General features: G+C 38.9%; 1 protein-coding gene across 2 annotated transcripts; it reads right to left on the reverse strand.

Annotated features, from left to right (window-relative positions):
* Nucleotides 1-1,320: 1,320 nt before the first annotated feature.
* On the reverse strand, nucleotides 1,321-26,677 carry SLC13A1 (solute carrier family 13 member 1). 2 transcript variants are annotated; one of them, XM_086473364.1, is made up of 15 exons: nucleotides 26,579-26,677; nucleotides 25,170-25,298; nucleotides 24,304-24,440; nucleotides 20,197-20,384; nucleotides 19,539-19,596; nucleotides 19,386-19,449; nucleotides 18,713-18,873; nucleotides 14,063-14,182; nucleotides 12,766-12,864; nucleotides 12,575-12,676; nucleotides 4,442-4,545; nucleotides 3,432-3,541; nucleotides 2,619-2,780; nucleotides 1,566-1,703; nucleotides 1,321-1,464 (listed from the first exon to the last, which is right to left on the reverse strand). In XM_086473364.1, exons 1-15 carry the CDS (start codon nucleotides 26,675-26,677, stop codon nucleotides 1,321-1,323), a joined length of 1,815 nt encoding a protein of 604 aa, XP_086329490.1. The 2 variants fall into 2 exon arrangements, with proteins under 2 accessions (XP_086329490.1, XP_086329481.1); XM_086473355.1 differs by having other exon boundaries at nucleotides 18,713-18,876.

Consider the following 26,677-nt stretch of genomic DNA (forward strand, 5'->3'; position numbering starts at 1 on the left):
CAAACTACATATATAACAATCCTATACACTGTATTCTGACGTTATAGAAGTCATGACTGACATCTCTACTCTAAATATGAACTATCAAAAATAGATGTAAACCATCTAATCAAAAAACAAGCTCTTTTTTGTTGTCGTTATTAGGAAAAATGGATCATTTACACTATCTGTAAAAGACAGATTAAGGGTTACAGCCATCATAGACAGGCCCCAAGGGACGACCCAAGCTAAATACATACAGCTTTGTTTCAGACTATTAACTAAATGCTCTTCAAAAATTGTCACAGGTCTTCCCAACAGGTGAAAAGAACAATGCTGTAGCCCTTACTGTGAAAAACATGTAACAACCATATAAAACATAATTATTCAAAGATCACTGAACTCCAAATGTCCATTCTGACTACATTGCACTGTTTTGTGTTTACAACATTAACGCAGTCTCGTAACCTTAAACTGTCCTGTAGAGATCATGAGCCTTCTGGTGAAAACACACTGTAGTCTTGATTGACAGATTGTCACATCGACAGCACTCTACCTTGTGATTTCATTCATCAAGGGGATGTATCTCTACTTTCAGCAGAGGGGTATGATGGTAATTTAGTCTCCATTTATATAGATCAACTCAGATCTATGAATATACGTCTATCCAGAAAGAAACTAAACAACAATGACATGTTTCAGTGAGGTCCTGGAAGGAGGTAGACTAAACATATGCTTAAGTATGTATTCTCTTTCCAGATAACAAGTTGCTTAACTGATAAAGTGCTGTGTAAGTGGTCATGCCGTTTTTCTCCATTTCTGTGCATTTTTGACAGATCTGTAAACTATGTGTTTAAGACAATCCCCTGCCTGATCTTTTGTTTGTGATCAACACCATTTCAAAGAGTGTTTGAATCTAGAAAACATAAAACCAATATGTTCTTTGACAAACACCAAATATCACCAATGTAATAGTAAGTACATATATTTGAAATAATAAAATCTAAATCTCATTATTCCACTACCCTGAGAACGGGGGCAAACTGCCAGTGATAGTGGCTATGCACTTTTATTTTTTTCCTTCATAACATGAAGATATAAAAATTCAGACTAGCTGAACTAGTATAGTTATCTAATGTTATGATGTTTGCAAAGTCTAGCACTCTTCCTGATTAGACTCTCAGACTGGATCATCAGTCTCTGGGACTGAGGCATTTATAGTAATGTGGATCCCTATCACTGAGGTGACAAAAAGCATTCTAAGTCACTCACCACAAGTCAGTGGAAAAGGAAAGAAACAAAACCAATCCAAACCAATTCCTAGGCTTTTTTTTTTTTTTTTTACACCCCAGTGCTACTTGTAGAAGAAATGTTTGGTGCCCAGCTTGGGTAAGTATAAAGATCGAATATAGGCACTATCCATGTCATAATTGCAAGCATAACTACAGCAACTCCAATGATGTTAATGCCCAAACCAGCTTTCACCTAAAGGAGAGTAAAAAGAAAGCAGAAACTCACATCAAGACACTGAAGAAAGTTTTTGAAATGCTAAAAATCCCCTTTAGGGTGTTTTGCTTAAAACTCACCATGTCCATAACATTTAAATGACCATATGAAAATACAATGGCATTGGCTGGGTTTGCTACAGGAAGCAGAAATGCAAAGGAAGTACACAAGGTGGCAGGTATCAAAATGAAAAGTGGGTTCACATGAATGGCTTCAGCCTATCATAAAATAAAAGAGAGAGAACAGCTGTCAAGGGACACATTTGCCAGATGGAATACGTAAATACAAACTTATTATATTAACAGAAGTGAACTGTGAACAGAACTGCCAGTTTAAATAGTGAGAAATAACCTTTTCTGATAACTCATTTTTAAGATTGCTTCAGAGAAAAGGTGATTCTAATACAGAATAGCTACTGAACTTTAAATTCATGCCTGATGTTTTCTAATTGTAGTTGAGTCCGTAAAACAAGACTATTGCAAAGAGTGAACACACTGCACAATCACTAAAATCAAAAACACTGCAAGAAAGATGGTAAAGTTGAATTTGTGTATAATAAATAGGAAGGATTCAATGGAGTGAGGACTAAGGTGTCTTTGTAAGAGAGGGAAGGGGAATTAGTATGCATCTAGGCTGGCCAAGAGGAAAATCTACAGACTAGAAGATGATCAGTAAGTTTTGAAGAAGAAGCAAGAACAGGATATTTTGATAAAGATGATGAGAAGAAAGGACATAATCAAGCTAAGTAGAGAAGAAATGAGTATTACATATAAAACACATCTATTAGCCCTCTCTTCTCTTTGATGGCAGCTTGAAAGCTGCAGTGTTAACCATTTTCACTGAAGATGTGGTCCTGAAGAAACACTGAGAGCTGTCCTTTTTAAGTACTTTGACTATTCACAAACAGGAATAACAGTGTTGACTTTTGAGTGTTGAACTTTTACTTAATTTTACTGATTTTTCAGCATCTCTTGTAAGAAAGCTCCAAAACAACCAAATGTCCAATGCACAACACAGCAAAAAATACATGAAATATTTTATGAAGAATTTTAAAAACTGCCTTTTTGAGAAGCTGTATTAGTACATGGATGATAGAGCAGGTTCTGATTAAAAACAACCTTTGTTATACTCACCAAAGGAGATAGTATGGGCAAAAATATCGTAATGGTAGCTGGATTGCTGGCCACTTCTGTTACTGAAGTGACAATAAGGCATGATATCAGGATAACCAGCCACAAGGGTAAGGATCCTAGAGGCGTCAATTTACTTGCTACCCATTCAGAAAGTTTTGAAACCTGCATAAGGAATATGACAACATGATTATGTTTCAAAAATCGCTGAAAAGAACATTTAATAAATGGTATAGAACAGGAATTTACTCATCTGCTAATTGTGAAGTATTTGTGTAAAACAGAAAATAGCCTAAATATTTTCCATGTTTTTAAGCACATTTTCTTAATTCAATGGTGTCCTATAGGAATCCATGCAAACTGTACTCCATTTATTTATATTTGCACCTCCGAGATGTTTAGAGGAGACATAATCAGAAAATTGTAATATGCATGTATCAGGCTTCATAAGTTTGGGCCCAAACCTGCTCAATTTACTGGAGCAGTCAGCAGGGCTCCATGTGGGAGGTATCTCAGTGGCATGAGAAATTAACCCTAAGGCTTTGGAAACAGTGTGTCTGTACAGTTCCTACCACTGTTGGATTTAAATTGAATGACAAACATAGTCATCATTGTGCATAGTCTTCGAAGACAAAGCAAACTCTTTTTTTGAGCCTGCTTTCTGAACATCTTGAATATTTGTCACATTTATCATGTTCAATATTGCTACAGAATTACTTGATAAAACAAGAGAATAACTGTGAATTCTCTGCATGTCTGAATTGCTCCTGATGCCGGTCATGCTAATTGTTCAGTATCTTCTATAAATTGCATTACCTCACAGCCGTCTGCCAGGGCAAACCCGCCACCAACAAGAATAGCTATTTCCCAGGGCATGCATGACTGAAATTCCTTCCAAGTAATCAGTGGAGTGTAACCAAAAACAGCTAGAGAAAAAAAAAAAGAAAAAAATCATACTGAACCCCCCACCAATATTAAAAAACTTACAGAAAAAACATCTTGAAATAGTCTCTCTGAGGTATTACTTGGGAAATATTCAAAGGCAAAATCTCATCATTATAACATGAAGGAAGTCTTTGACATGAACAACCTGCACTTCCTGGGGCAGATCCTTAGCTGGTGAAAACTGTCACAGCTTGAAGACAATAGAGCTAAAACAGTTTCCACCAGTGGAGCATTGGCCCCTCTCCCTTCCTTCCCTATGTGGAAGATAGCTATGGGATATCAATGAGTTCAATTTACTCAATAAAACTGCACTATTCAGACAGATTGCTGAGCAAATGCTGTTTCACTTAGACTCATTTAGGTTCTGATCTTGCATTCTCTGCAATAGCGCAGATCTCACTGATTTCAGCAGCAGAATTGAATGCATGAAGAGGACAAGCCAGAGGTATAATTTAATTGGGGGAAATTCCATTTTGAAGGGGAAAAATTAGATGAGAATGGGCTCATTTACCATGTTGAATTTTATAGATTATCTTAAATAAACAGTAACATTTTCAAAAAATAAGCCAAACCCTGCCCCGTGCAGTTCCATTCCAAGCCCATCGCGGTCAATGGAAAGGTGGTTTCCATTGGTAGTGGTGGGCTGTAGGTAGCAGGTTTTTGCACAGCACTAGTTCCTGCTGTTCACAATGCTTAATGTGTGCTAAAATGTCATGGACTTCCAGGCCAGGGTTGCTTTGTGTCCCAGTAAGATATTATCTTGTATTAAGATCGTAACTTTAGTATTTAACAACATTCCTCTAACAAGTGCAGTAAGTTATATTTATTGTAGCATCTTAGATACCTTATTGCAGCAAAATCCACATCAAAATATACTCAACTGTTTTCTCCGTTTGAAGTCCTAGACAATGTTTTTGCTGGAATAATAAAGAACAGGAGGCCTATCACTAAGGCAGTTGTTGAATCTGTAGCATAGCCTTTATACCTAAGGAGAAGTTAACATGAAAAAACCACATAAATTTATATAGTCAGGACAAGTAGGGGAAAAGAGTGAGGAGGAGGATGGAGCAGCAGAAAGGAGCTGTTACAGACTGACCACAATGCCCCATTCCGCATCCCCTGTGCCATTTGATGCAGTGGAAAGAGGTAGAGGAGTCAGGAATGAAGGAGTGAAGTTGAGCCTGGAGAGAAAGGAGATTGGGACAAGGTGTTTTAGTTTTTGTCTTTGATTCTTGCCATCCAACTCTATTTTTATCTGGCAATTAAATTAATTTTCCCCAAATCAAGTCTGTTTTGCCCATGATGGTAACTGATAAGGGATCTTCCTGTCTTTGTCTTGACCCATGAACTTTTGACCTTATTTTCTTCCCTGTCCTGTTGAGGGTGGATGCCTGGCAGCCAGCCAAGGTTAATTCACTACAACTGTAGAAATGTTAGCTGCAAGCCCTCTAAATTCATATATAAGCATCTTGAGTAAGCTTGTGTTATTGTGTTACACAGAAATAAGCTGGGGGAGGGGAATGTTTGGGAATAGCTGATGCCTAAACAACTAATTTTCACAGTTCAATGATAAATTTAATAACTTTTAATATTCTCTGTAATAGACTCAGTCCAAGAGGCCTTAAGAGCACTGTGCACACCCACAAAGGATGATGCTTTTGTAGCTAAGAGAAGGCAGCAGAACTTCATTATCACTCTGCTATGGCTATCGCTACTAGGGTCATAGACACAAGGGCCATGGTTATTTTTTCATCATTTCCAGTGCCTGCTTGCACTAGTGTTTCTTAAACGGATCCAATGTCCTTCTAACTTGCACAAAGTAACCCTAAGATCAGGTAAAGTGCAAAGCTGAGCTCTAAGGCCATTCCGACACATCCATCTGATCCTGTTACACACTATTATGTTGTGGCATACCCCAGTCTGTCTTATTTTAGTCAAGGTGGTCATTCAAATTAATAAGAATTTTGCTGAAGAAAGTTAAACCCAACATTTTCTTTAGCTTTGTTACTATTTTTTTCTTTTTCTGTAAGCTCCGTAAGTTTTCCTGAACCAATATACCAATATATTTCTCCTCTCAGCCTCATATCATATGCTTTTCTGCATATGCAGCTATAGCAGGTCTAAGCATAACTTCCCAGCAGATCTTCCCAGCAGCTTAAGGTTTTATACTAAACTAGGGCTTTTCACTGAAAGGGAAAAGTTGTCTCCCAGTTACATGTTGCAAATGTATAATCTGATAGATCCCTTTGCTTTAACAGTGTTAGGTGAGATTCAAAAAATTTTAATATGCATAGCACACTGACACCACAACCAGCATGGTTTTAGCTAACACTGTCACAAAACGAAGCTGCCGTAGAAGTTGAAGTGGTTCTCTAATATATTCTGTCTCCTGCCTCCTATTGTCAGCTAGCACAGAAAACACTTTTAAAAATCAAGTTATTTTCTTATGATTTCTTAAGGCCAAGGGTTCTGTCTGTATATCACCTTTAGCCTAGGACCAGAGGCACTGGGTCTAAAGAGCAGAAAGTTCTCTTCCTCTAGAATCATATCCTGCATTCTCTTAAGGCTTGCCAGGAGTTTTGAAGGAAGACAAGATTTAGATACAGAAACAATTCATGCTGTCACTTTCTTCTGGGCAGCTGCTTCTTCACAGAATGGTTGAGGTTGGAAGGGATGTCTGGAGGTCACCTGGTTCAATCTTCCTGATCAAGCAGAGTCACTCAGAGCCACTTGCCCAGGACCGTGGCCAGATGTCTTTTGAATATCTCCAAGGATGGAGACTCCACCACCCCTCTGGGCAACCTGTGCCAGTGCTTGGACACCCTCACAGGGAAAAGCATTTCCCGATATTCAGAAGGAACTTCCTATGTTTCAGTTTGTGCCCATTGCCCAATGGTCCTGTCACTGGGCATCACTGTGTAGAGCCTGGCTCTACACTCTTTGCACCCTCCCAGGTATTTTTCGACACTGACAAGGTGCTGCTGCAGCCTTCACTTCTCCAGGCTGAACAGTCTCAGCTCTCTCAGCCCCTCCTGACAGGAAAGATGCTCCAGTCCCTTAATCATCTTTGTGGCCTTTTGTTGGACTCTCTCCAGTATATACATGTTTTTTACCAGGGAGCCCAGAACTGGAAACGGCACTCCAGGTATGGCCTCATGAGTGATGAGTAGAGGGGAATGATCACCTCCTGCAACCTGCTGGCAACACTCCTCCTAACACAGCCCAGGATACCATTTGTCTTCTTTGTGGCAAGGGTACATTGCTGGCTCATGTTCGCCTTCGCATTCACCATGATCCCCAGGTCCTTTTTCACGAAACTGCATTCTAGCTGGGTGGCCCCTGGCGTGCACTCTCCAGGTGCAGGATTTTGCACATCCCCTTGTTCAACTAGGGGAAAAAAACCTTAGTATTCCTCATGCAAAATACCATTCTCAGAAAACCTGCTTGGGACACACAACATCCTACAGTTAGTCGTACTATTATGAGGACAGAAGTGACACCATTCCAAACAGAAGCTTTTCAATCATTATCAAATTCTGAGATACACATTTTCCAAAGTCCATTTGTCCAAGCTGTAATACAATTGCTTATACAAAATCTGTGTGCTCATAACACTGCAAACCTGGTGGTTCTATAAGGAAGGAAAAAAATCTATTGTTTAAGGACATTCCACAATGACTCCAACTGAATCTATTGTATAGAACAGGGCTGTGGGCAAAAGTACATAGTGGCCTTGTATTGGAAGTAAAGAAGGAATAAACCATGCAGAAAAAAAGACAGAGTACTCTCAGGCAATAATCTGAGGGAGCATGAGGGAAGCCTAAGTTGCGTACATCAGCTGTAACCAGCTGCAGCCCAGTGCTGAACTTTCTGTTTCTTAAGAGGTTCATAAAGTCCTGGCCAAAGGCCAACTTGAAACTCCTCTAATTGAAGCTAATATCCTACAACCTGGAATCAGGCCAGGACATGGAAGGAAACCGCTGTAGCAGAAATGATGTGTGATCCTGTGTTTTCCACTGATGGATAGGAAACTGACGTTTTTACCCTGTGCTGCCCTCTGTGATGTTATACAACACATTATTAAAACACCCTGCTGTCTGTCTCCAGAGGGAGGTAACAGGGGCTCAGGGCAGGACAGTAAAGGATTAATCTTAAATAGATTTACAAAATTTTCTTAAGAAAAATTAACCAGTAAAGGCAATGTATATTTGAAAGGCATTTGATCATGCTGCTTAAAAATGAACTCTATTCAATACTGATACAGCATAAGTATGGATTAAAAATTGGCTGACATTTCAAAAAGTGGCCCTTAAAAAGTGGGGAGGTATCATCACTAAATACCAATATTTCTCCTAGGATTTTTAAAAAATTGGTGTTTGGATTTTAGAGGGGTATTCAATAACTTGTGAGGATGCATACAAGGGTCTGAGAACATGAACGTGGGTGGTGAGAATGATGGGAAATTGTTTCTTGAAGCAAAACTTCAAGCATTCCATGTCGTTTGTCAAAACAAAACTTATAATGTGATATAATTGCAGAATCACAGAAAGTTAGGGGTTGGAGGGGACCTCAAAAGATCATCTAGTCCATCCCCTCTGCCAGAGCAGGACCACCCAGAGTAGGTCACACCGGAACGCATCCAGGAGAGTTTTGAATGTCTCCAGAGAAGGAGACTCCACAACCTCTCTGAGCAGCCTGTTCCAGTGCTCTGTCACCCTCACAGTGAAAAAGTTTTCCTTATGTTAATGTGGAACCTCCTGTGCTCCAGCTTGCACCCATTGCCCCATGTCCTGTCATTGACCATCACCGAGAAGAGACCGGCTCCATCCTCCTGACACTCACCCTTTACGTATTTATAAACGTTAATGAGGTCACCCCTCAGTTTCCTCTTCTCCAAGCTAAAGAGACCCAGCTCCCTCAGCCTTTCATCATAAGGGAGATGTTCCACCCCCTTAATCATCTCTGTGACTCAGTGCTGGACTCTTTCAAGCAGTTCCCTGTCCTTCGTGAACTGAGGGGCCCAGAACCGGACACAATATTCCAGGTGTGGTCTCACCAGGGTAGAGGGGAAGGAGAACCTCTCTTGACCTACTGACCACACCCCTTCTAATACATCCCAGGATGCCACTGGCCTTCTTGGCCATGAGGGCACCTTGCTGGCTCATGGTCATCCTGCTGTCCACCAGGACCCGCAGGTCCCCTTCCCCTACACTACTCTCTAACAGCTCAGTCCCCAACCCCAAATGGTACATGGGGTTGTTCTTTCCCAGATGCAAGACTCTACACTTGCCCTTGTTGTATTTCATTACATTTCTCCCCGTCCAGCTCTCCAGCCTGTCCAGGTCTCTCTGAATGGCAGCACAGCCTTCTGGTGTGTCAGCCACTCCTCCCAGTTTTGTGTCATCAGCAATCTTGCTGACTGTGCACTTTATTCCCTCGTCCAGCTCATTGATGAATATATTGAATAGTACTGGTCCCAGTACCAACCCCTGAGGGACTCCAATAGATACAGGCCTCCAACTAAACTCTGTCCCATTGACAACTCTCTGACTTCTTTCCTTCAAACAATTCACAATCCACATCTCTACCCGATCATCCAGACCACACTTCCTCAGTGTAGCTGCGAGGATGCTGTGGCAGACGGTGTCAAATGTTTTACTGAAATCAAGATAAACCACATCGACTGCACTACCCTCATCTATCCACCTGGTTATGTCTTCATAAAAGGCTATCAGGTTGGTCAAATATGAATTCCCCTTGGTGAAGCCATATTGACTGCTCCTAATGACCCTCTAATCCGTGATATGCCTAGAGACAGCACTTAGGATAAGTTCTTCCATCCCTTTTCCAGGGATGGAGGTGAGGCTGACTGGTCTGTAGTTACCTGCGTCCTCCTTCTTGCCCTTTTTGAAGACTGGAGTGACATTTGCTTTCCTCCAGTCCTCAGCCACTTCTCCTGTTCCCCACAACTTACCAAAGATGATGGAGAGTGGTCTAGCAATGACTTCCACCAGGTCCTTCAGCACCCGCCGGTGCATCCCATCAGGGCCCATGTATGTCCAGCTTTCTTAATTAAGCCCTAACCCAGTCCTCATCAACCAAATCAAACTCCTTTATCCTGACTTCCTCAGGGGTCTGGAACTCCTGAGGACAGTCTCCAGCAGTATAGACAGAGACAAAGAACGCATTCATTAGCTCCACCTTCATTGTATCCTCTGTCACCAGGGCACTCGCCTCATTCAACAGTGGGCCTACATTGCCTCTAGTGTTAGTTTTGTCTGCAATGTATTTGAAGAAGCCCTTTCTGTTGTCCTTGACCTCCCTTGCAAGGCTTAACTCCAAGGAGGCCTTAGCTTTCCTAGTTGCCTCCTTACACCCTTTGATTAAACCAGATACATATATCCTTAAAGCATCTATCACAGAAAAGTTTTTAATCCAGCAGTGAAAGACAAAAACAGATGACTGGAAGATATATTCAGACAGAAACCAAGGTGCGAGTTTGTCTTTTTTAGTTTGGGAATAGAAATGGTTATCTACCAGGACAGACTATCAAGAAAAGTGGTAAATCCCAAAATCTGAGAAATCAAGCCTAGTTGCTTTCTGGGAATTCGTGTTCTAATAAAATAAATCTGTACTGGGCTTAACACACAGAACAATGTAGCTCTTCTGATCTTCAGCATGTTAGAATAAACAAACTGACGGTCTTGTCTGGTTTAAGATCCTAGGAGTGGTGTGATCCCCACCTAATAGGACCCACTAACTGGTCCGGGAGGGTCTCAAGGTTACTTATAGCTCTGACGTTGTAGCTTTTTGTAAGGACAACGCTCATCTGTGCAGGTGACAGAACCTGTGGAATAAGATCCCATACAAAGTAAATATTATCAGGTTTCTGACAAGAAATCAGATTTCTAAGGGCAGAGAATATTTCCTTAGAGTTGTTTCCTGTAATATAAACTTAAGGAAGTTGTGCACATGCCTGTCAGTACACTTAAATCCAAAACATTAACATTTAACAATTTTGTATGTGGAAGCACTAGGGAACAAGTGTGTGAAAAATGTAAGCCACAGTTCGTGCACACTAGAAGTCTCTTGGGCATTGAGGTGGTGAGTGCAATGTAACCATTTATAGAACCTCAGTTCCTGGGTTTTGAGTTCTTTTTCCCATTTCTTTGTTTTCTTTAAAGAAGATGGCTTACTACTACTCCCAGCTCTAACTCCACTGGTTCATTGCCCCATTTATGTGTCCTGGCTGAGAAGCTGTCATTGCTCAGAAAAATAAAAACCTAATAGCCTGGTTTTATGCCTGTTAATGCAATTGATTGGTAAATAAAAGCTAGAAATAGGCAAGGTCTAAGAAATGCTTTCTTTCCCCTTAAAGGTTTTGTTAGGGAGTAACACAAGCTTCTCTTCAGGTTAGCTCACACAAATTATAACATGATTCAGCCTAACATGACATGACACATGCTTGCATTGCCTTCCAAGGAAAACATTAGAGGGCACCCACAAAGTAACATCCCCATGATGTTACCTGTAACCCCACTTACTATGAGAATATTCTGTTTTTCCCTATCAATGAACAAAATCCTCAGACAATGGCAACCAGACAACTTTGAATAGGAAAATGTGAATCTTTGGGCTGAAATAGTTAATTTGAGCCCTAAGTCCCATATTTCACAGGTTGTTTACAATAATTGTTTTTCAGTATCAGATGTACCTTGTTAAACAGTGTTTGATGATCACTGAATGTTAATATGAAGCCCAAAGAGAAACAGAGCCAGCCTGATTGCTTGGCTAGCTGATTGCTTGATTAGGTCAACACTCCAAAACCCCTTCAAGAATACAGTGTTTCATATGAGACAATGATCATCAGCTCTGATGTTGTTATAAGGGAAAAAACCCATTATTTTGCAACTTTTTTGTTATAATTAAAAAGTAAGTAATTTAAAAACAATCTTTGGTTTTCATACACTTTTTAATGCTATATTTACACAAAATAATTTTGCTTTGCACTTTAAATCTTGAAAGGGCTACAATTGTGCCTTTTAACATCCCCTATTAGACTTCCTGGCAGAACACTGGGGAGGGTGTGTGAGTGAGAATATATTTAAAAAAAGAAGGCATGATGGATGCATGGTCACATGTCTTTTATGACAGACGCACAAGAAAACAAAATGGAAAATTACCATCCAAGTCCAGCACTGGCCTTTGACCCATCCAGTAGTAAATGTTAAATCCAGAAAGAGCTAAACAGCACAAAGTCCCACTCCTCCCAATCCTGCAACTACTTCCCAGTAATTCAGAGCAAATCTCAGACCTTTATCACAGAACAGACCTGAAATTACAGTCATTACAGCAAGAGAACAGGAGATACCACAGTATTATAAGTTCTTGTAAGAGTGACCGATTTCTTAGGGAAAAAAGTCTAGATGACTCTGGGGAGGGACTGTGTAATCAAGCTGCAGCAGAAGGCAAAAGAATATAATAGTTCTTGAATCGTTCCTGGCTTTTTGGTGGTTAGCTGAACTCCGACATTGAGAGAGTTATGAACGAGCAGATACTAATTTATATCATTAATTAGAGCTGTCAAAGTAGGGGATGTTGGCCTGTATGCATACAAGTGTGGCTGTCAGTAAGGGCAATAGATCAAAAAATTCTACCCAAAGATTTATTATTGAAATTTGAGATTTGATGAGGAAGTAGGATACTGTAACATAAGTCATTATGTATTCTCCCTCACTGGATCAAGTCTAAAACCTAGGTATAATCCCTTTTAGGAGGCACTATATTTTATTCTGTAATGGGTTTAGTATATTTCAGATATTGCAGAACATACATCTGTGAGATTGCTGGAGTTTACCTATGCTATATACACTACAAAGCTTTCCACAAATTCAGCCCAGAATATTTCTGAAGTATTGAAAGTATTTTAATTTTTTTTTTAAATTAAGAAGAAAAGAAGGTATGTAGTTAAGACCCTGTACAGTTCTTGTTGGTGTATAGAAAAGATTACTTACTCTGGGAAAAGGGAAGACCATCCTGGGATGAAGCCAGGCTCTCTGGTGAACCACAGCAGGGTCATTAGAATGAATAGGACAAGTGTAACAATTTCTGGGTAGCTATAGCAGAAACAGAATGGATTATACATTTTCCTGAATACACACTTGGATTTACTCTCTGTTATTTACATATTTATAGTCTGACATACCTCATTGGTCCAAGCTTCTTGTATTCCTCCTGAATTACCTGTGCTGAGGCCTCTTCTCTAGCTGTTTTCTTCTTGCCACACTTGAACATGTTTTTAAAACTGGAATGTAAATCAGCAATATTGAATGATGAATTAACAGTGTATACAGAAAAAAGCCCCAAAAGTCCAACCTTTCCAGTTACCAATAGCACTTTACAAAGGTAAAATTTTCACTTTACAATGCTGTATCTCCCATTTAATTATCACACATGAAACTGAGCACATTGGAATCAATTGACAAAGTCCAGTGGGAGACTGACAGAGGCAGCAACAAAATGTGTCCTGTTATTGACTAGCTCATTTGCTCAGGAAGGGTGAAATTTTAATCATGGGAAGTGATTGAAACAATCAAATACATAACTTGGCTATTTAATCAAAGTCATCTATGATTTTACTTTGTGTTGTAATGAAAAAGTTTGTATCGCATGAGTAGGCTGCATACTGATCAGCAGTGTATTTGCTACAAGCTAATTTTTGATTCTTGGGTAAGACCCTTACACAATGAACACTTGAAAAAATCAAGAAAAATGAAACAATAAATGTTTATATACAGAGTGGTAAGTATGGGATGATTCTAAGTCTACTTAAGAGTAGACAGTCTCACTCTTCACCTCTTGCACCACCAGTAGCCATGTAATTGTGGAAGACAGGTGTCCCCATTGTTATCTCTGCAGATGTTAGTGAACTCATGGAGAATAAGGCTTTGAAGAATCAGCCCAAAAGAAGTATTATCCTCTCCAAAGCCTTAAAAACACAAGCTCTGAGGGAAAAACATGCGCCAGCATTCCACCACATATAAATTTTGGAAAAGTGGAAGTTTTTTACTTCACATTTACAAATATAGTCATCCAGTTTATAGCTCAGACATTGCTCAAGTATTTAAGCCAATTCCTGACTCCAGTGAAGGGCAACATCCTGACTATAAATCTTCCAGTCCTAGACCAAAACGCATAAAATTTCAGTATTCTTCTGTCTTGCACACATGCACTGTTTATTGATGACATGTATATTCTAAAGGAATGGGTATCAACATTTGTGATATAGACTTTCCACAGTGGGCTGAGTAGTCAAGGATCCTTATTTTAAGAAATCCTTGGCCCATCCAGAGATTCAGCCCTACTAATCAAGGACACAAAATCACTGTTGCTGCAATATATTTCTGTTGAGTCTGTTAAACATAGATGAAATATTTACTCCTGGTACAAAATATGTCTTATTTCATCAAACTTTAGTTTTATTTATTACAACATTTACTTACTCAAATCCAAGGAAAAGCCACTGGAGCCAGACCCAGGAGAGCAGCAGAATAATAACTGTGATGGGGATGGAAAGGATAAACCAGGATCCAAAATTGATGCACTGGCAAGCTGGGTAACGTCTGGATGAAGGTAAAAAACTGTTCAGTTGATCTTTGCAAAGATATGAAGACTTGTGAGAAGTGCGAGAAAGCCCTGCTGCAATAAAATTCTTCTGGATGGCAGCTGACCTCAGAATGAGGTGGCCTCTTGTATCCTTTTCCCTCACCCTCCCATCCTGTCCCAGACCACTACAGGAACTAGCCATGACAGTTAATTGAGCACTGGGTCAGCAACAGGTCTGGAGATCTGATACTAATCTAGGTGTGTCTCTAACCTGAGTTCAGTAGGCAAGGAAGGGCCACTCACAACGTGAGACCATTGAGACTACAAAGAAACAGAACAGAAAAGCAGTTCTTTGAGAAGAGACTTTAGCACAAGGAAATATACTCGAACAAGCTCCAGAAGTAGTAGTGAACTTAGAAGACAACAGTGAGACTTGTATAGTTTAAGGTTTCATAAGAGATTCAAAACTGATTAAAACCAAAATTATTGTTACTAATTTCCAGGAAAGGCAGGAATGTTCATTTGTTAGGTGGATTGTCTCTTCATTCACCTTGTCTCTTTGAGGCTGCCTTAATCTACTGTTTACAGATGTGGGTCATTCAACCAGAGCTCTCCCTGCCATATGCATTTAAGAAAAGAAGAAATGGGCTTTGGTTTTCTGAAAGAAAATTTCTGTTGAACGAGAGATGCCAGATAAGCAAAAGCACCAGGTAAATTAATTCTGTTTTCCACTTTACGAACAGAAGCTATTCTTCCTTTGAGTTCCTCCAGCCCTATTGAGAGAGCTTTTAATGCTAAAAGTGAGAAAAATCTACTCTTTTTGAACAGACTTCCTCCTTGATGCAAAAATCAAATGGAAGGGAAATCTCAATGTCCAGACAGAGGCTGTAATGACTGTTTCCAATTAGCAGTCAATCTTTTGTATTTCAGGCTTTGCTAGAAGAGAAGGAATTCTGATGCTCGCGTAGGTCTTTGAGGCAGTAAATGCTTGTTATAAGTGCTTTCTCAAGTCTGGTGTGAATTTTAGGATTGATCTATATTTATTATGATGCTTACATATACTGCAATTAAAGCGCCAGCAGGGACTGAATCAAAACTCCTACCCACTTCTTGAGGTGATGCACTAAATTGCAACTGTCCATAGTGATAAGACAGTGAAAATGGTGAAAATGTAACACAAAAAGGCATTGTGCTATTGTATATAATTTATTCATTACATGGTTATTTATCACATCAATTTTTGAATCTACTAATTCCAAGACAGGAAAAAACTGACATTAGCATAGAAATGACTCAGCATTTCATCCCTTCTTGAAGTGTTTATGATCTTTCCTGAATTATGTGTGATAATTCCTGACTAAGCAACAAAACAAGCTCTTGAAAACTTTACAATAAAGAGTCAATTCTGTTACAAAATGTTGATTTCTTGTGGTCAGGTTTCACAGTAAGTTTGTGTAGGGATGAGTGTATATGTAAGTATTTCTGGTAATCTTAAAGTTAAGTATTCTTTATCTCCAGAGCAAATATTCCTCAGGTAGACTAGAAGATCAATTTAAGTTATTTTAAAAATTATCTGTTTTGCAGTGCTGATTGGATTATCTGATATTGTTGGATTATCTACTATGGGCCTTGACTGAGGCAAGGATGGACAGGACACACTGAACTATTTATTTTCTAGACCTATTTCCTTTGAAAAATGAAAAAGTGTGATTGATTTTAATAACCCCCATTTTACAGTGATTTAGTGCCAATAGCAATAAACTCTTTCCAGGCAAACACTAAAAATGCCAACAGATTTGGTTCACAGAACAAATCCAGATAAGATTATTCCTTTTGTGACTTTTATAAAATTGCTTAGGTTGAAAATAATTTAATGTCAGCAAAGTGTGATTCTTCGTGTTGGAAAGTCAAATTCAGTTACTAGAATAGGGTTCAGGAAATTTAGTAACTTGCCAGTGAGGCTTACTGGAGAACCAAAGGTTTCATTTACCATTTACTCTTCCTCAAGCGTAGGAGAACTCAGTTTTCTCCCTGACACAGTGTTGTCTGGTAAGCGTTTCTCTCTCTAATCTCTTCACAGCCTTCCCCTTTCCCTGGGGTGCAGCTGCCTCTGCTCCTACAATCCGCAGCCCTGCTCTAATATGGCCCAGCCGTGAACCTTGGCTTGCAGTGCTGCTTCATGTGGGAGAGCTGTGAGAAAGTCTCTACAGCAGAGCTATGTAAGATTAGATGGGTAGAACTGCAGATGTGAGATAACTGACATGGGGATCTGCAGCAACCTGAAGGGTTCAAGAGGAAAAACACCAATACAGAAAGGGATAAAATACTAAAGGAAAAACATATGGAGTCAGGAGAAAGGGACCGAGTGTCACCAAGGATCTGTTCCAGGGAGCAGTGAGGACTAATGCATCTCATCCTCACTGGTGCCTCCCTGGCCAGTAAAGGCTTCTGGGTATCTTATGGGCAGTGGTGAGCAGGTTAATGCTTAGCCTACTAGCTGGTTACACAATTTCTAGGTGTGTTATGCAATACTTTTTTTTTCTTTCTTTCCTTTTCTTTTTTTTTTTTTTTTTTTCAGTTGGATAAATTCTAGACACTATATTGTAGTGTCTCTTTGCATACAATTAAAGAATGGAGTGATCCTCACAGGATCAGTAACAATCTGTCTTGAAAAGGAGCCTTTATGAAAGTTGGTATCACTCTCATTGGCAGGGATGCTTAGCATTGCATCAACATTTCCATTGTTTGCTTCTGCCCTGTGGAACACATTATAATTGCATGTCCTAAATCAACATCAGGTTGAGGATTCCCAGCAACACACCGGCTCCAATGTTAACACAGATATACTGGTTTCCTCTTCATCTGACAAATGAAAATGAGGGAAGTCGAGAACAGTAACACTAATTCCAAACTATTTAATACTGAATTTGGGAAGACATGAGGAATACGGAATTTCACAGCACCACTTTAAGTGTTTTATCACTGAGTGGGAAACTAAGGAATATGCTGCATGTACAGCTCTCTTGCTGAATTATTCTACTTCAGTTGCTTATGATACATGAAGGTAGACTGCAAATGTGTCCAAGTCATGCTGACAGATCAATTCATACTTCAGACAGGGCACAAATACAAACAAGGCCTCTGAAGAAAAGGGGAGCAAGACAGTAAAGATAAAAATACTTGCACAGTTTGATGGTGGATTCATCTTAAGGATTAGGCTCAATGGTTGTGTAAAGATTAAATAAAATCCTGGTCAGGTATAAAACTGGATTACACATGCAGTGCTCCATGTACAGCCCATGCAGCTAGCTGAGGGTGAAGACCCAGGGAGAGAACGATAATCTGCTTATGCATTCTTGAAGAGTTTGTTAATAGCAAAGACAAACTGAAAAACCAGCTGCAAGCCAGTTTTCTTCAAGTTTCCTACAACTTTACAAGGAAATGCACAAGAGTAGTTCTTACCCCTAGAAATCAATCTTAGTTTCTTCTAGGGTCCTTCACTGAGTGTGAAGCCTGCTTGAACCAGAAATGCTTGTATGTATAAAAGTTTAAGTCTGAAGGCTCATAATGCCATAGTCTGCCCTGTGTGGTTCTTTGGCCCAAATAACAGGCACCCTTATAATTTCCACACCATTTCCATTTTTGCCATTCTCTTAGCACGGGCTGATTTACAGACTGTAGCACTTCAGTTCTCTTTAGTAACATGGTAAAGCCAAATCTCATCTATTCATGGAACACAGGTTGAAAGAAAATCTAACAATAACTGGTGTTTTACCATTTTGCCTTGTGCAATACAAAATAGTGGGCAGAGGGTAAGAGAAGGGTTGTGCTTTATTTTGTTCTATTTTAAAATTAGAGTAGGAATATTTATGTCTGTGAGTAGTTTGCCGAAGAAAAACAAATTCAGCAAGAACTATTGGTTTTTCAAAAACTTTGGAATGAAATCTGCCAGTTTTCTTTTACAAAGTAGTTCTACTTAGAAAAGGAATATTAAAGAATGTTTTTAATATCCTCGAAACAAAGTATTCCACTGAATGCAAATTTTCAGACTGGCTTGAAATGATTAGCTTTTTCTTTGATTAATGGACCTAAATTACTCATTTCAAAATGCATTAAGCATAGCCTCCTGAAAGTCTCCTGGTGTTCCTTGCTAAGCAGACTCAAACTTAGACATGAATAACAGTGCTTTAAGGCCAGGTAGTGTCTGACATATTCATGCTAAGTAGTGGCTTCCTCCTCAGATAAGCCCATTTTTTTTCCATACAGCTATTCAAAGAGTGAAGTACTGCTTAACCAAAGAACGGTCATCTTGTCGCATGTGTTGAATGGTCACTTACAGCCTTTCCCAAAGTAAGGCAAATACAACCATACAATTTCATTTTATCTCTTCAACAAAAAATAACAAAAAGAAAATAATAGAATCAAATAATGTAAAATCAAAGGGTAAGGTTTCTAATGCATTTTAGGGGAGCCAGGTGAGAGCTCAGGAAAGAACAGTTAAAATTCTGGATTAAGAAGAATACAAATAATTTAATGTAGTCACTTACGTATTGAAGTGCTCAGTAAAAATCAGATTAGTTGATGTTCCCGTGATTGTGGTCAGCCCTCCAATGGTAGCGGAATAAGCAACACATAAGCACATCACTTTGAAAATCCCACTGTATTTGTCCTCTTTGCTTTTTCTCCCTGTTTCAGCAGGTGGTAGGTTCTGCTTAGAAAGAATATGCACCAATTAATGTACAAAAACGGCTCATCATCAAGCACAAAAACAGGATTCAGGCATGTCCCAGAAGAGCCAGATAATTTGCAGGCAATATACTTGTATGCGGCGTGGTTTGGTTTGGTGTTGTGGAGGTATTACAATTATTCACCCAAAGGAAAAGGACGGAGAGCCATATCCTGAAGTCCTTTTCCTGAGCTGTCTCAGTCTTTACCCAAGAACTTCCTTTATATATACTGATATATATATATGCACACATCATATATACACATTTTGGTGAGGTTAGCTTAACTTGTGTAAAATACACAGGGAGCGCAATCCCACTAAAGAAATAACTACAAAGCAACTTGTATGTAGATATATCTACACACATATCTCTTATTTACATGAAACTAACTTCATTGCTAGCTATGTCATGTTAGGTGTCACATAGGAGTGAGATTTAGGTTAAAACTAAGTTAAACACATTAGCTGCGTAATAAAAAAGACACCTTAAGTACCTGTTCCTTTTCTTTTTCTTGTTCCTTTTCAATTGTGCACGTAGTACTACACACGTTGTTATATCTGGAAAAACAAAGACATGTATTGTTATGAACGGATATTCTATTTAGATGAATTCTTAGAACAGAATTTAGTAAATGAATAACTGTTACCCATTAACTTGTTTTTCTTTCTCTTTCCATTCACTGCTTTCACATTCTCCCATATTTTCTGCAAGACATCGATGCAAACACAGATAAGTATTTAAGGGTGCAAAATTGGAAAGGCTCCATCACCATGTCCCATTCCATGCAATCACTTCACATCATCCCATGAATACATTTACAAGTGCCAATCTTAAAAAGCTGAATTGTGCCCTACTCCTTCATGACTCCTATTCCTCAGAGTCTGAATCTTGTATTGAGGAGAAATCTTTCAAATTTAAATACAACCGTCTACGTAATCAGTTCAGATTAATTTGTTCTCCCAACATTACCCTAGAGCTTAAAAAGCTCTTTTCTCTTGCTGACATCTAACCCCAGTGTATTTATAACCTGTAGTCATATTTCTTTTCAAGCATTTTACTAGGGTGAACAACCCAGCCACTTCTCTTTTCCCCTTCTCTCATATAATTGCTGTATTCTGCACCCGTTCAGTTTTAATTAATGTTTGTGAACATGAGAGGCCTCATACACACTAATCCAAGAGAAGTTTCACAATGAAACATGTAATGGTGGTAGTACTTCCCTAGCCATTCATCTTTATTTTGTGTGTATTTACTCCACTGCAGAGTGAGGGTGGGCAAAGATGAAAACTGTACTGCGTGCCTACCGTCCAGCTCCAGCGCTGGGTTGATGGAGCCATTAGAGCAAGACATCTCCAGCGCATCAACTTCTGCTTCAGCTTTGGCGATCTGCTGTGCTACAGCTTCTACAATTGGCATCACCATGGCAGCAGCAGAGGTGTTGCTGAGCCACATTGACAAGAAAGCACAACTAACCATGAAACCCAGTGTAAGCCTGGAACGGGAGAGAAGAGTCTGTAGCTGAGACAGCAACACCTCCTATCACCACTCTATTTGATGTAAACAGAAAGATTTTTCAACAGAAACCTTGAATGTAGGAAACATTGAAAATTTAAAGTTTGTAATTGACCTCTGCAGAAGTTTGTTTATGAATTAAAATTATCTTCATCAAATGCACTAATATTATCGTGGTTTAGAGTTAAAGGATCAAATATATTATAAATCGAAACAGAAACAATGTCTATTTACTGTATGATACTGTATTTGAATCATCTTCAAAGAAAGAGCACCATGCATGTCACAAGTTCATATGAAAGTTAAAATGGCTATACTGCTAATGCTATTAATCCTGTATTGTACAAGCTAGGTCAAAACCCTGGATTTATCACTTAGGCTTTAGCTAAGTGGTACTTAACTTAGTTCTTAATCAGAACCCCAAGACAGGTGTAGGGATTATTTGTGCTTCAATAAACATCATATTTAATATTAAACGGGGAAGTGAAGGTCATTACAATGTCTTAGTCTGACCCTGACACATCTTATGCTAAGTTTACTACAAATAGGAATTGCATCTGTGCAATTCCTGATTGCAATGATGTAATGCACTGAATTGCGTTAGTGACTGGAGTCACTCTAGTTTTACACTAAAAAAATCAAATATTCTGTGTTGTATCTGGTGAACTGGACAGTAAACAGAATGCAGGCCACATTGTCATTTTTAATGCATCTCTTGGAGTTGTAAATGAGAGTAGTCCTCTTGAATTCCTGTCCCAAGGTGTTGGCAGTGTCATTAAACAACTGCCATGCATCACCACAGAGAGAGAAATGCGAGTGGAAGGATTGTGGTACTGCAGCGTTTTCTGAGAAGTCATTTGTGCAATTTGTAAAGCTCTTTGCCTAACCTTGATCAAAAGCTTCACAAAAACTGTAAGGATCACTTGACACACAAACCCAAGATTTTATACAAAAATAATGTAAGCAATATTTTGTGATATAAAAATAGCATTCAAAATGCCTCTCAGAGACTTTAATTTCAGCTCACAGCAACGTTTCAAACTTGATTTTTTCCCAATAGGGGTAACTTGTCTTCTCTCTGTGCACTTTTAATTGCATAATGACGAAATTATCTGCAGACCTTCAAGTAGTGGACATTCGACACAAACGGTCATCAGTAGTATAAAACCCATTAACTTTACATGGTTTTTGATTAGGTCTTCAGATAGAAGTTGGGGAAGAATTGTATTTTCAGAAAAAAATTTTATGCAGAAAATACTGGTCAGGCTAAGCACACTGAATATGAATTTTCACACTGTAGAAAAATATAGTTTTAGTACAACTCGCAAGAGGTTTTAAAACCAAAGCAAATTAAGACATTCACTAATATGTTTCAAAACTTCATTATAAATTTCCAGCATTTGATGGACTGATGGTCAGATGACCAGTTAGTTGAGTGTAGTGTACTCTAGACTGACACTAAAATTGATTAAAATATAACAAAATATACCCTAACCTGTTCAGCCCCAGTTTCTCTGCATTGTTCTCCCTGTGGTGGTGTTAAAAAATAGTCTGCATGGAACCTTGGATGATAACATCGTTTACATTCAGCTGTAAGTCATTCTTTGCTATGTAATGCACAATCAATGTTTTATTATTACTCCATTCTAGTCCTTGCAGGTTGCATAGATGTATTCACCTTTCCCTGCTAGTCTGCAGAGCAGACCACATAGCTCAAACGATAGGAGGTCTTTAGGGACTTATAGAATCATTTAGGTTGCAAAAGACCTTTCACATCATTGAGTCCAACTGTTAACCTAACACTGCCAAGTCCACCACTGAACTATGTCCCTAAGCACCACAGCTATACATTTTTTGAACACCTCCAGGGACGGTGAATCAACCACTTCCTTGGGCAGCCTGTTCCAGTGCTTGACAAGCCTTTTGGTGAAGAAATTTTTCCTAATATCCAGCCTAAATCTTCCCTGGAGCAACTTCAGGCCGTTTCCTCTTGTCCTATCACTTGTTACTTGGGAGAAGAGACTAACCACCACCTCACTACAATCTGCTTCCAAGTAGTTGTAGAGAGCGATAAGGTCTCCCCTTAGCCTTCTTTTCTCCAGGCTGAATAATCCTAGTTCCCTCAGATGCTCCTCATAAGACCTGTTCTCCAGCCCCTTCACCAGCTTCGTTGCCCTTCTCTGGACACGCTCCAGCGCCTCAATGCCCTTCTTGTAGTGAGGGGCCCAAAACTGAACACAGTGTTTGAGGTGCAGCCTCACCAGTGCTGGGTACAGGGGGACAATCACTTCCCCAGTTCTGCTGGCCACACTATTGCTGATACAAGCCAGTCTCTCCAGAAGAATGCAGAATCCAGAAGACTCCTGCTATTCTACTTCCACTGCTGCATCCCCCATGTCCGCTAATGCCAAACCTCCTACAATTGTATCTCTGCCTTGGGCTGGATGATGCTCCAATGTGCACAGGCTGCCTGGGGACTCCTGCTAGCGGAGGAGGGCTGTGCACAGAGAACAGCATGCACCGCTTTGTGGTGGGCACAGATAACGAACAGCAGATGCTATGAGGCGGGAGGATCCTCTCCTTCACAGATATCTTATCATAATCTTGTCATCCTTTTGTCATGATCAGGAAACGTGATACAGCTGAGATAGTTATGATGGATACTGTTTCCTCAGGGTTACAAAGCTGTCTGCAGAGTCACTCTAGGTATCCTCAGCAGCTGGCTGCGGCTTTCTGTGTCCACAGCAAGTTCCCCAGCAGTGTTCATCTTAGCACACAGCACGCCATCCGCTTGTGTTCTCCCTTTCAAAATTTCAGCCAAAAGGTGAGGATTTAGGAGTGATCAAAAAAAGAGAAGTTAAAATAACTAAAACTGCATAGCTCAAGAATATAGCTAAAGATAATGGGAGGCAGTTCAACAAGAATGTAAGGAACATTTTGTCAAAAAAGAAAGCTACCGGCTATCAAAAGATGAAGGAAAAATCAAAATACACATGATATTTAAAATTTGGACAGACAAATCACTGAGGAATAGAAGTAATGCAGCATTTCCGTGAGATGTTATTGGTCAGATCACCTAAGAGGCATCTCATTTTTTAGACCTGGGCTTTCTATTTTTCTGAGATTTTACTTCCTGTCACTGATTCCTGGCAAGGAGTCATAAGCATCATGTGTTCTGGGAAGCCAGAGTTGCTCTACGGATCTCATCTGCAGCCTTACGGATGTGCTGACAGACAAATCTGTGGGCCTAAAACTTTTCTGTAAGCTTCTAAAGCAAGCAGCTTTCACTTCATAAGATGTATGCTGATAGTAAGTAGAGAGTCTGTGATTTCATTTCCCTCATCACCTCATCCAGCTGGGGAAGTTTCTATTCCTTTGATATTTACTTCATAGGCAGACAAAGAAAAAAAAAACATAGATACATTGAGCTTAATGTATTTTTTCTTCCCTACCACATCTCTAGTTTTATGACTGCTTTTCCTCACTGTGTATTTGAACTATTCTTGTATTTTTGGGAGGTGTCCAGAATTTTGCAGACAGTATTGAAAACCAAATTAATAATGAGCATAGCACAGATTTTCAGTTGTAGGCATCAGATATGTAATGTACTAACCACCATTAAGGAACAGGTCCCTTACATTATTCACAAATTCATCAGATTTTTTGTTTAGAAGGATTACTATTATGAACAGAATCACTGCAGAGAACTTTCAATTAGGATTTCAGCAAAATAATAAAGTGTCATGGACAAATCAATCATGTAAGTTCAAATACCTACTTTGTTTCAGCAGAAAAGAAAAGCTGGATTTCTACTACAGAAAAGGCAGTAGGCAATTATTTCTGGAATACATAGCTTTCCACAAGTATTATTGTCCTTCAAAACATTGTTTAGCACATACCATGCAGGGTTGACACCCACCAGCATCACCATTCTTAAAGCCACTCTTTTGTGGAAATTCCATTTTTCTATTGACGTTGCCAAACAAATTACTCCAATCAGTAACAGATGAAAGTCTTTAAAATAAGCAGATGCCACCTTAAATAAAAGCAAAAAAAAATTTGTTAACTAACTAAATGGTGACTTTCTGTAAGTATTTTGTATTACCAGTATAATGAAAAAAATTTCAGCAAGGGTATATATTGAAATAAATACTGAAAATTCTTTTTGGCTTAAATTTGTACTGTTAATTTCATTGAAACTCTTAATTTCATTTAGCCAAATGATGCAAAAGTAGCTTTGCTAAAGCGCATAGTGTTAAAACAAAATTAAAAACAAGGCTTATGATATGAACAACCTAAGATCAATAGTCACATATCACATATGATCTAAATCACCAATGAAATGCTGCTTTTATTAATTTAGTCATGTATCCAACAGATAAAAGAGTAACTTTAAACATAGACTGAGAGTATGATCATCTGTGGCTTCCTCTCTTTGACACGAAGATGTATACACAGCATTTTGCACATGGGGTCTTTAATGTGTCATCTCACTTCTGTAACATTAAGGATATTTTATATCTATCCTGCATTTTCCCATTGACTGGCATCTAAGCACTGAATCATAAGCTAGAAAAAAAAAAATTAAAGAAATATGAACAAGTCCTAAGGACAAAGCATGTAAGCAAGTCTTGAGGCAGACCTACTGTGACTGGCACTCAGCAAATCCATGGATTAGCCTATCAGGTTTCAACGTTATGTGGTTCTCTTTGGAGATTTTTATCATTGAAATCTATAGTATGATAGAGAGCAAAAAAAGGTTTACCTCCTTGGATGCCATTATACCAAACAATGGGAACATGAAGGCGGGGAGCAAAGCTGAAACAGCCAGCGGCAAAGCTTCTGTGAGCCAAAAGATGGCAACTACAAACAAAGTGTATGCACATTCTGCTTCCTAGAATACAAAAGGCACCAACAAAGATATGGGTGAATCATCCAGGAAAAAAATTCACAATTGCAAAAAATCCAGCTATGTCAGTAAAGAGATTCCCCTCACCTGGAACAAGTATGAGTCAAGGGACCTGAATTTAGGGTACTTATTATCTGCTATTGATATTCCTGCTAAGGTATGAAATATAGCCTGTAAAATAGTTTTAAAGAATTTTTTTTCTAAGAGACAGTAAAATTACTTAAATTCTGCCACATACGAAAGGTGGAAAAAAAACTCACCTGCCTTTTCCTTCAAGCACAATTAATCATAAAGGTAATTCTGAAGCATTCTCAGACCATGAATTAACAAAAATCACAAACATTCTGCATCTGCAAGCAAACCTTTAAACCTCTAGGAGTACTCACAGTCAATAATAGGTCAAATTTTGTCTGTTCTGTAATCAATGAAGTTTTGTCATCAACATCAATAAGGCAAGGACATCATTAACATAAAAAGTATTGTGCAAGACTAACAAGAAATACAGTTTTTGTTTTTAAGACTTGTAATTTTAGTGACTCTCTTTTATTTAAACTCCTGGAAAACAGGAGGTTTTTCACGAGAAATTACTTCAATGCTGCCCATTTCGTTCTGCTGACATCAGAGCTGTACCAAATAGAATCATTAATAAAATTTAGATAGCTGTTTCATCAGCCTGGAGTTGTCACAAGAGTTATTGAATGGCAGAAGAACTTATTTCAAGTAAAATAAAATTAAGGTGTTCTACCATACTCTTTGCTCTATTCATGAACCAGAGGGAATTTCTCCTATCATTGATTCTGGTCATGTGCTATCAGACAACACAATATATGATGAACTTAACAAAATCCATCATCAAATAAAAATGTAATTGCAACTGTCTTCCTGACAATTCATCTCCATTGTCAATCATGAAGAGTTTAAAAGTGGCTGAAATGTAATAGTAAGGACAAGATTTTCAAGGTAGTCTAGAAGAAGTTAAGTGAGAAAAAAACATTTCCTGAACAAGAAAACAAATATATAATTCAGAATTTCATGTAACCAGCACGGACTCTTACATTAAAGCTGTTGTCTTTTCTATGTTTCTATGCAAATACTTTGAGTTGACAAAAAAAAATATAATAAAAGAAAATCCACAATGCAAACATCATGAAGTCATTCAAGGTCCCTTCCAACCCAAATCATTCAATGATTCTGAAAAGATCTGGGAATCTCAGGCTTGACATACAGGTGCGAAATAGTTTTACCTCTCAAAGCAGATCACTTACTTTGGTTTTGATGATAAGTGGGAGTGGAAGTAAAAGCAGTGGGGTGAGGACAATGAGCAGGAACCTTCGGTACACCAGGAGGTAGCTAAGAAACTTCAT

This window comes from Leptosomus discolor, chromosome 1 (genome assembly GCF_034619465.1).
Source record: "Leptosomus discolor isolate bLepDis1 chromosome 1, bLepDis1.hap2, whole genome shotgun sequence".
NCBI lineage: Eukaryota > Metazoa > Chordata > Aves > Leptosomiformes > Leptosomidae > Leptosomus > Leptosomus discolor.